Genomic DNA, 11,852 nt, shown 5'->3' on the forward strand with positions numbered 1-11,852 from the left:
GGATTTTTCTGTAGTCAGCTTTAGATGTTTATTACACTGTAAAAAGTGATAACCTGCAAATGTCACCTTAAAGAGATATTTGTATCTGATGTAACCAATATAAGTAAGTTTTGTTGTTATAATTTAATGTATTTAGGTTGATGTTAAATAATATTTTGACTTGCATTAAATCGGTTAATTTACAAGTTACCATTAATGTCTGCTGAGTGCACTACTTATTTTATTTATAGCTATTTATAAATTAAATAAAATAAATACATGTAATAAATTAAAATACAGTTATTTATATTTAATCAATTTATTATTAGTTACACTCTTTAAAAAAAGTTACAAAAGAGTTTTTTAAGAACCATTTTGAGGTCCTTGTACACTGAGTGCATTTTTTTTTTCCTTTTCTCGAATTTGTCATCCTTTCCTATCAAAATGCTTGCTACTTATGCGAAAATGCAGAAAATCAAGCCTGATCCAATTTTTTTTATGACAGACGAAAGTTTCAGAGTCAGTGTGTCAACATGACTGACACAACGTGAGGTCGTTTTTTTTTTTACGTGCAAAAATTTCAGACGACAGTTTCGGACTCAGTATGCAAAGACCTTAGGTTCCCCAAAGAACCTTTTTAGTTAATAGTTTCTAAAAGAAACATTTTTTTCTTAGCGTGAAGAACATTTTAATAATCTAAAGAACCTTTTTCCACAATGAAAAAAAAAACTTTAGTGCAATGGAACAGTTCCATCGTTATTAAAGGTACCTTATCAAAGCATAAGAGCCAATAAAGAACATGCATTTATATTATATTAGATTATAACATATATCAAAGCATAAATGCCAATAAAGAACATGTGTTTTATGATTTTAGATTATAACATTATAACATAAATATTATGTCTGCCCATTAAAAACGTGCTATGGCGTCTTTATGTCGCTATGTGGTTGCTAGGGTATTCTGGCTGTTAAGAAATCAAAAGAGCACAGTCAAGACCTTAAGTTCTTCTTTCAATTTCTTTTTTTTATCATCTGTCATGTGAAAATTGGGTAACTGTCACGAATCCGGTCTATAAACTTCTGTTCACTCACCACCAGAGGTCACCCGCTCTCCACATGGACTCTCACACTACACAGACTGTTACACATCACCCTGGACTACATTTCCCATGCTCCATTGCACTAATCACAAGCTCACCTGAAACCAATCATACACAGCTGCTACCAATAACACACACTATATAAATCAGTCTCACACCACCATTCAACACCGAGTATTGTCTGTGTTTATCGCTCTCCAAGTGATAGCACTTTATGGAGCCATTTCCCTGTCTTAGTTTCTAGTTCCTAGTCTCAGTTCCTAGTTCTAGTCTTAGTCTAGTCTCGTTGTGTTTCCTGATTTCCTGGTTTCTGATTCTTGCCCGCGTATCTTGGATTTACCTTTTGCCTTGCCGTTTCGGACTGTTTGCCCCTCGCCTGGATTATTGCTCTCGTTTTGCAGATTACCTCTCTTGTCAAGCCCTCTGGATAACGTTCACTGTCGTCTGACTCAAGCCCGTTTTGGATTGCTCTTTTGTCTTGCCTGTGCCATACCTGTTTGCTGTTGTTCGACCCTGCCTGTGTTTTTTGACCATGTTTATTAATAAAAGCTTGCATATGGATCCGCACGCCTCTCGTTTCGTCGGCTCCGTTACAGTAACACTTGGGGAACAAATATAAGAGTTTAATTATTTTTAAATGTATTTTATACAATATATATACTATATACTATATATATATATATATATATAAAAAGTTGCTGCTTATTGATAGTATGTAAGGTAGTTCTTGTAGTTGTGATTAGGTATTGGTTAAGGGATATGGCCATGTTTGTAGAATAAGGCATTAATATGCTTTATACGTATTAATAAATAGCCAATATGCTAGTAATATGCATGCTAATAAGCAACTTAATTGTGTTCCTAAATCTAAAGTGTTTTTGTAAATTGTAAGTCTGATCACTAATATCACTTCTACACAAGCAGCATCTTGATCATTAATATTGTGCAGCACTAAGAACCATTACATCAGGAAACTGACGAGAACCAAGACATATGCAAACGAGAATAACTGGGACACCTTTCAAAATGCAAATTCACTCCCGTTCTTTGTTTTACGAGCAAAATGAAATTTCCAGGCTTCCAAAATCATTAATATGTCGTGTTAGTCAGCACTCATGGAGGCTTTGAGATTATTCAAAGATTTCCCTGAAAGCCTGACTTCATACAAAGACCGTATAGTACAAAAATGTGATGGTCTTTACTGATAATTAAAGCTAAAAGTAGGTCACTCAGTGAACTGTAGCAACAGAAAAATGGGGCACAAGAAAATGGGGCTTGGATCTCAAACACATTGGGAGAAAACATCATGAAACTTGAATTTGTAAACTATTTGCTAAAAATGTTTCTTCTGTAAGTGTAGAAATAGGGTAATGAAGGACTCTTTCTGTAAATTCAGTGTTGAATCAGTTTCATTAATCTTATATATGCACAGATGACAGGCAGTGGTTTAAGATAAATGAATTATAATATGATATAATAATAAAAAAGCTAAGGCTCTGCAAAAAGGATAGAGGAGGGTGTAAATGGGAAACTGTCTGAGTGTGGATGTTTAGAGGATGGAAGGAGAGTGGGTCTCATTCAGACATGCATATTACCATTCTCACAGCTGGAGGCCTGGTTTCTAATCCAAACAATCTTTTATACAGACAGCTAAAAATACCACACACACTCACACTCACACACACACACACGTAACTTCAGATTGTGCACACTTTGTTTCAGTCCTGCATTGACAGCCATCATTGTATGCATTTTGAAGTACCTTATAGATCTGTGATTCTCTGCTGATTTTCTTTCCACTTTAAAAAGTCCTTAACATAGAATGGGCTTAAAGGAAAACGGACAATACATTTTGTAGATAGTTTCTATGTGTCATGCTCTCAGCTGTAGATCTACCAATACTGATTTTGTATTACTGATAATGAATGAGTGCTTTATTGCATTCATTTAGATAGGAGAACAAAGAGGAAATCACAGAAGAGGAGATTTGGTCCTGGAAAGTCCCGTGAAATTGGAACTCAAACTCACAACCACCGAGAAGCAGAACCAATTTTTAGCTGCTTTATTTTTGGTTACACAATAATAAACTTATCAACAGAATATGACAATATGGTAACACTTTAGTATACTCTCTTAAATATAAAGGTGCTTCAAAAGGTTCTTCACAGCGATGCCAAAGAAGAACCATTTTTGGTTCCACAAAGAACCATTCAGTCAAAGGTTCTTTAAAGAACTATCTCTTTCTTAGCTTTTTATAATCTGAAGAACCTTCTTTCGCCACAAAGAACCTTTTGTGAAACAAAAAGGTTCTTCAGATGTTAAAGGTTCTTTATGGAACCATTTAGACAAAAAGGTTCTTCTATGGCATCGTGAAGCACCTTTATTTTTAAGAGTGTCCAATTGTCTCTATTAACTAGTTGTTTATTAGCATGCCTATTATTGCCATATTGGCTGTTTATTAGTAATTATTAAGCACATATTCCGTATGACCATATTCTACATCTCTAAACTTAACAACTACCGTCTGTACTAACTATTAATAAGCAGCAAATTAGGAATTTATTGAGGTGAAAGTCATAGTTAATGTTGAGAATCGGAACTTAAAGTGTGACCGACAATATAAATATCATATATATTATGAATATACAATTAAGTGGTTATCCAAACAATTCATTAAATAGGATACTTCACTTCTGAATATTGGTGCATTAAATTCCTCTTGGAAAGTTTGTATTTAGTAATTACAACATCAGGTGTGTTTTATCAAAGTTTTCTGCATTAAATTCCAATTCTTAACTCTACATACAAAATAATGAATAAAGAATGTGCATCAGGTGTGTTTTTACTTTTTTATTTACTTTATGAAGGTGCTAAATGAATGGTTATAATAATAAAATATTATTGTAATGTATAATAAATAAAATAATAATAATTAATATAAACAAATTTATAATTAATACAGACATTGTGTCCAACATGTTTTATCACTGACACTCTCCCAAGTGTTCAAGTTCGTTCAGCTCATAAATACAATCTTTCCAGCATGACTCGAATGCATCAAATGGTGCCATGTATTGATAAAAGAGTAAATATTGTTACAAAATATCGGTCAAACCGACTCTATTTCTTGGCAGTCAATAAGTAACCATTCAAAATGGTCAGCAAACTCAGCAAAAACCATGCTTATCCTTGCTGTAAGTCAATCTGTTTTTAATGAAGTCTGGTTTGTATCTTCTTTTATCCTGAATAGTTGTGTTGACTGTTTCTGAGAACACAAGTTGTCATTCTCTTTTTGAATTTCTCATTCTCACACTGTTAATAAAGAACAAAGATTATTGGAGTATAGGAATATATTGGAGTATGTTTCTTTACAAGAAAATTAATTCTACTTCAAAAATGTGTTTAATTCACTGTGTTACTTGCTGTTTCTTTGTAATTATTTGTAAATGTTTTAAGTAGAAAGACTAAGATCAAGCGTAGCGTTAGTTCTGGCAGGTCACGTTAGTCAAGTTCACATCAGCTGACTCTCAGCTGATCCCCATCAACCTATGGGAATACGACACATATCGAAGCATAAGGTCCCTCAGTATTATCAGCAGTTATTCCAGCATCTTGGGCTGTAGACAAGGAAACGCTCTGGATGGATGGCTAGTGAATCACAGAATGTTTTTATATTATATGAATCAAAATAGCTTGCAAAAACTGTGCAAAATCAAAGACAATTTGTTGCACATTCATCATATATACACACCGGCTACAGTATTGACACTAGATCCATTCAATTTCCTTCTTCTTTTCATCTTCACACCCTCACTCTCAAGTATCTGGTTCTTGATCTCCCAGAAGAGCATGGCAAGGTCATTGTAACCTCAAAAAACACATCAGTAAGAGAACAGGAGACAGTAGACACAAAAACATATCAGAGGAATGACACAGATGCACAAAGAGGTGTGAGACTAAAAATAGCACTAAAGAGAAGTAGAGACCATATCTGGTTTAACATCTACAAGATTTATGGCGGGAAAGAGTCGCATTGTCATCCAAGGACATTTTTGTCAGTCTTATTTCAACACCCCGTCAAGGCAAGTGTTGGGAATTTAGACAGACCGATAGGGATTGTGTCACCCCTGTGATCCGAAGCCTATTACGCTGCATTTCTGGTAAATTGTGTTTACACACACACCCAGCGAGAGACTGTAAGCCAGCCTCACTGATTCATACAGCGTCTGAGGCTGGCAGCCTAAACAACATAATTGCAAACAGAAGGTTTCTCCCAGTAATGTGAGATTCATCCATGAATGCCAATGAAATACTCCAACATTTTAGACTTGAATGATGCAGTATAGGCAATAATGGTGACTTTAAGTTAACTTGGTAGCAAATTGGGTTAAAAAAACCTGTATAATGATTGTATTTAGGGGCTTCGAGAAGAAGAAAAAAACACTGTGGCAAATGTAAATGGACCATCACAGAATAAACAATGACAGATGGAGGGTTACAGTGAAAAACGCTCTGACCTTGAAGGTGAATATAATTGGTCTCATTTGCCCATGTTTTCTAACTAGCTGGAGTAGCCGCCAGTTAATTTTACCCTTTAATCTAACAAGTGGTGCTTTTTACTATTTGTACATTGAGAATAGCTCTGACCATGAAGCTGGGTATAATTAATGGGTTTGATCTGGTTTATGTGTATGACTAATCCTCCAGTTCATTTCCACCCTCAAAAAGGGGTTTATCTTATTAACATGGATTCTAAAATGTGGTGATATGTCAATTTTAAAAGCTTCCTGCATAGCAATAATAGTACGACCCACATTAGTGTAGCTGCAAATGAATGTGTGTGTGTTTGTGTGTGTTGTTTTCGAAGCGCAGCATCAAAGTCATTGTGGCGGTGCCATCAGACAGCTTTTAATCATTTAAACACAGAATCTCACAGAATCGGATATGCCTAAAAAAGATTTGCATTTCACAAAAAGACATTGTATTCTTTATCTATTCAAGCCTTTCAATGTCTAAGCAACAAAGGAACACCCTCCTGCCCGGAGCTCATCCTTCCAGCCAACACTCCTTTATTATTAATGCAACTGATTTTCAAAGTTGTGTGATACGTGTACCGAAGGCAAGCTTCCACAACGTTCTAGACATCCAATCCTCAGAGGAGCACATTTAATCAGTGGCAGCTCACAGCTGTTTACTGTCAGAAAACATTCGATCAGGAATGAAACTCTAGGACACATTGTGAATGTAAATTAATATTCATTTTGATAATATTCCTTATCATAAATTCATTAATTAAAAAACATCTCAGTCAATTAAATGTGCAGATTCAGGTACATGGGACAGAGAAACTGTTGCATAATATGGTATCAAATGCCAAACTATTGTGTGTGAGATATCATGATACTGGTCTCTTTAGATTCATTGGGTCATATAGAGTTGAATGATAAACAAGTCTTGGCGGCCATATTTTTGTAATTCCCATGGGCAGCTATTTTCAGATTTGTAAGGGGAAAGAATGAAATAATTTTACTACAAAACAATAATTTGACTAAACTTTGTTTCCTTAAGCACAAATCATGCAATAAAATAGTATTTTTCAGGATGGCTCAGCTAAGGTGCACTCACATTTTCTATTGTTTTGCAATTTTTCATGGACAAACTCCAATTATTTCAATACAAATGATCGGGATTTTCACATCCACATTGCACCACACATTTTGTGAAAGAGTTCCCCACAAAGATTTTGCTACGGGTTCAAGTTTGTCCTGCAAATACGCCGCATTGATCAACAGAAAGCTGTTTGGTTTGAAAGTGACTTGTGTGTGAGCTGTGCTTTATAAATTGCTATACTATTGATAATAGACAAGGGACCTTTTTGGCCTGCAAAATTTTGCATAAAATTTAACAGAAATTTTACTAATGTGACTGCATCTTAATGAAGGACTAAACGACATATTGGGAGTTATGATTTTGGCCATATGAGCAGGTTGACCATCTCTGGCCTGTCTCTGATAATAAGCCAATAAGTCAGCCCCATTGCCCCATCTGCTTTTGAATTTTGTGGGGGGGAAAAACACATAAACAATGCTATAGCTGCACCTGAAATTGCTATTCGCGACCATTAAAAAAAGTATGTTCTATAGTATGAATATGGGTAGCATGCATGAAATGCAGACATACCACATCCACCATGTTATTACTATTACGTGACCTGCAGGCTCAGTAGCATTGCTTCAGTGTCATTCACAACTCGTCTCTTGTAGCCTGGTGGGATAGTAAAGTGCCGACTGAATGCACACAGAATCGTGACGGAACTATTGGTCATTCTGGAATATTTTCCCTACTATTTTTTTTTCAAATATTATGAATTTGGACACACTACTCTTTCAGCGTACTGTTTTTTGCATATTATACTGATGGAACAGGACATATTCAGACAAACACAGAATATGAAAACTTCAAAATGCAAAAGCCTCTAAGTGCTGTCTGAAATTTTCTTCTAAAATGAGCATTTTTATCAGGCTCCATGTGTTTAGGTTGAAGTTCCTTTTCGTTGCAATGAAAGTGAAATAACTGAACATAAACATGGAGCCTGATAAAAATGCTCATTTAAGAAGAAAATTTCCAATGGCACTTAGAGGATTTCACATTTGAAGTCTTCATATGCATATGACAAAACTTGTTATGGCATATGAAAAAACTTGGAAAGTTCAGTGACAGCACCAGCTAAAAAAAAAACCTAAATTGATAAATATGTTTGAAAGTTTATGATTAATTTTGCCCTCTTTTGATATATTTGATTATAAGGAATTCATCCATTTTCTTGACAAATGGCATTGCCTTGTCCACCATTTTTAATTCAATTGAAAACTTTTTTGAGCTCATACAGTTAATTACATTTTCAACAACTTGGGTCTAATAATGTTTAGACCATGCTGGTCAAAATATAACCTATCAAAAGCTTTTTGATACTCAACTGTTCTCATGGAACACATGAAACCCAATATATCCCATATAGGCCTAGTGCTAAATTTAACTCAAACATTCCTGCCTCTAAACATACAGTACAATAACTCTGACTTTAGTAGGCAACTCTCGCGACACTTTTATCAAGCATTCCGTTCTAGAAACGAGTATTTACACAAAACTGCTCAATACAATATAAACTTGGTGAGTAAACTGTAAGCGTATGTTACACGTAATTTTAAGCCTTTCTAAAATCACGACTGTCTACTGACATATATTCGTATTTATGTCATTGACGTGTTTGACCACATAAAAGCAGCTTACAGCTATATTTAAATGAGACCCATTATAAAACTCGTATTGTCAGCGTGTGTTCAGGCCTTACCTGTCCGAACACTGAGCTGAGGAACGGCCGCAGGTTGAAGTCCGCTTCAGAAGATGCTGCGCTGGACCTCCTCGATCTGCGGGAGGAGCGGCTAGAGGAAGCGGGCACCGGCGAGGACGAGGCGGTGGAGGCTGGGCACGCCTCTCTGCTCGATGAAGACCCCGGTCGAGCCAGTTGAGGTGACTCAAAAAACAGAGCCGTTTCGTCCCTGGACTCGGAGAAAGACTGAGTTCTGGTGGGCATGCGAGCGACGTGAGAGTGCTTGGGTCGGGGGTCCTGAGGCAGGTCGTCCCGGGTGGACCGGTGGCGGTGATGGTGATGGTGGCGGTTGTGGTGATGATGGTGATGATGATGATGGTGGTGTCGTCTGGCTGTCTTGCGCTCTCTTCCATCTGGAAGCTCCGACAGGTCCTCCTGACTGTGAGCCGTGGAAAGAGCGTGTCCATGGGAGGGGGAGTGTTGTGGGTGGCTCTTCTGTCGTCTGGCTGTCTTGCGCTCTCTTCCATCTGGAAGCTCCGACAGGTCCTCCTGACTGTGAGCCGTGGAAAGAGCGTGTCCATGGGAGTGGGAGTGGGAGTGTTGTGGGTGGCTTTTCTCTGCGCTTTTCCGGGTACCGACCAGTGAGGGGTGACAAAGGGGTCTCCGCGAGCTCGCATCGCAATCCGCCGTCTCCGCTCCAGATGTCGCCGCCGCGGAGCGCTGATGGTGTATCCGCCGGGCTCCGGGATGATCGCTCCTGGCCGGTGCGGAGGATCTCAGTAAGGAAGCCGTCGATTCGCTTTTGGGGAGCGTGAAACTCATCCTCAGCTTTGTAAAATGCCCTTGAAGGTAAAGGCTGACCTTTGAGGTGTCACATTATTATCATTTGAATATAATAGCCCGGTGTAGAGTGCTGAGAGTACATCGGCACCTCCTCGATGGCATGTTGGGCTTGAAATGATGCTGTCGAGATCTTCTCCTCTTGGAGTTGGTGCCACCTGATTGCTCCGTAAGGCGGTATAAAAGCGCTATTCTGGTAGGACGCGTAGGTAAGGGGAGATGGGCTAGGAAATAAACCAAAAAAGATTCAGAGAGAGAGGGAGAGAGAGAGAGAAAGAGAGAGAGAGAGGACACGCGGAACGTATGGTGTGCATCATCAGATGCCTGTGGGTGACACAACATAACATGCAATGTATGGACCAAAACATAGAAATAATCTCTCTCATTGTCTAAGCTTTAGTGTATTTGGGATACTTCAGTATAAAGAGAAGTAGATACAAAAGTGTACTAAAGTGTAATTAATGTTGACCACTATACCCCCATATGGACATAAAGACTTTCCTGGACATTTAGAAATTAAGCAAATTGAATATTATTCTGGTACATGAAAGCAAGCAAAGCATTTATTTATATTCAAAATTCTGAGCTAACAGGTAAAATATCATGAAATACTTTATAATGAGTTTTTAATGTAAAACATGTATTTAATTATGTTCTATGTAAACTTATGAGGTATAGCAGGTTTATAAAATAAAATATACACAAAATATAATGCATGTTTAATGAAAACATGTATTTACTATTTAATTATATGTAAAATTCTGAGCTAACAGGTTTATCAGATAAAATATAAATAAAATAATAGTTTACAATGTGTTATGAAAACACATTTAATATTTAATTATGTCCTATGTAAAATTCTAAGCTAACAGGTTTATCAGATATCAATAAAATAGTAAATAATGCATGTTTAATGTAAAACACATCTTTAATAATTAATTATGTTCTATGTAAACTTTTGAGGTAGCCGGTTTATCAGATAAAATATACATAAATTATGTGTTTAATGAAAAACTTGAATTTAATATTTAGCCTAATTATGTCCTATAAATATGCAAGTCTGAGCTAAAAGGTTTATCAGATAAGATAGAAATAGAATAATACTTTACAATGTATGTTTAATGAAAACATGTATTTAACATTTATGTACAATTTTGAGCTAACAGGTTTTATCAGATAAAATATACATAAAATTATAGTCTACAATGCATGTTTAATGAAAAACATGTATTTAATATTTCATTATGTCCACGTTTTCATTTATAATTGTTATATGCCTATAAAAATGTAGGCTATTTATAAGAGTAACTATCTATAATAACAAATGTAAAAGAAATCATAAAATACTGATCCCCTGGTGTCAGCTTCATTCTTATATCCTAAAATTTCTGATTTTATTTTTAACCCTCAAAATCTTCCACTAATGAGCAATCAATATTTTGGGACTACATGTCAACATGTACTCTTGCTAAGAAAATCTCAAATAAAATTAAAATAAAACACAGCAAAATGTAAAATCAGTTTATGTAATATATTATATGCTATGTTTAAAAAGCTTGCAAGAACCAGAATAAGATTCATAGAGTAGGACTGTAACGACAGTTAGTATTAATCAGAAAAGTGGTTGACTAATATTTTTTCAGTGCTTAGTTCTTACAATTTTCATTCACGCTTCCCCGGTCTTACGTGCTTGGTTACGTCATTGCCATAAATTGCGAAACATATTTTCATTAACTCCAATAAAACCTCCCCATCCACCCAGGGTTTTCAACCATCTTGAATGTGTTCTGTGTCCCCAGGGTGATAAAGTTTTCAGAACGCATCATGTCGAGGAGTTCTCTTCTCTCGCCCACAGATTTTCACTTGATTAAACACAGCATCCTATTGCGCTGCATGTGCAGGACATCCTAGCCTCAGGCCACTCCATGGTCCATTTATTCCTTATGAACCAGAACTGAGACAACCTGCATAAAACATGACATTTAGACCCAAAATTCCACCTCTGCCTTGCTCATTCCAAGCCTTATTTTTCATCTTCAAAAGAGGTATGAAAACATACACAAAATTAAGCCAAAGGATAATGCTATAGTTCAATAAGGTCATAGTAATGTTAGGAGACTGAAATATTATAGTTGTCTTCTGAAATTGTGCAGTACATACTTAAAAAAGAAAGAGTATACTAATATTTTATATAATCGCATAAACTACTAAAATGCTGACTGTGTTGTAAGGGAAAATCTTAGATTGTGATGATCCTTCAGACTAAAATGAACCTATTTCTCAGTCAAAGTGCATCAATTCTGAAAACTGACTTCAGTTTTCTTTTGTTTAAACGTGTCTGATCATTTGGATGTATATACATTTTTTTTCAGCAAAGGGCCTTTAGTTCATAGGCCTTTAATAACGGGTTGATGCAAATTACAAGCCTATGATGTGGTAATATCTGCGCTTTGAATTTGCAAATATCTAAACCAGGGGCTGCCCAAACTCGGTCCTGGAGGGCCGGTGTCCTGCAGAGTTTACTAGGCATACCAGTCAGGTGTGTTGAGGCAAGTTGGAGCTAAACTCTGCAGGACACCGGCCCTCCAGGATCCAGGACC

The 11,852-nt window shown here is 36.5% G+C and overlaps 1 protein-coding gene across 1 annotated transcript in view; it reads right to left on the bottom strand.

The window, feature by feature from the left end:
* The window catches only part of LOC107687995 (calcium-binding protein 1-like), a 16,597-nt gene extending 7,175 nt beyond the window's left edge, over positions 1-9,422 (bottom strand). Inside the window, exons 1-2 of the mRNA XM_016485526.1 lie at positions 8,920-9,422; positions 8,434-8,808 (exon numbers count right to left, since the gene is read on the bottom strand). Of these exons, the coding sequence (XP_016341012.1) occupies positions 8,434-8,808; positions 8,920-9,234 (690 nt within the window). The 5' untranslated portion in view covers positions 9,235-9,422. The remainder of the gene's footprint in view (positions 1-8,433; positions 8,809-8,919) is intronic.
* Between the last annotated feature and the right edge of the window lie 2,430 nt (positions 9,423-11,852).

The sequence above is a fragment of the Sinocyclocheilus anshuiensis genome, unplaced genomic scaffold, assembly GCF_001515605.1.
Source record: "Sinocyclocheilus anshuiensis isolate Anshui unplaced genomic scaffold, SAMN03320099.WGS_v1.1 scaffold213, whole genome shotgun sequence".
Taxonomy (NCBI): domain Eukaryota; kingdom Metazoa; phylum Chordata; class Actinopteri; order Cypriniformes; family Cyprinidae; genus Sinocyclocheilus; species Sinocyclocheilus anshuiensis.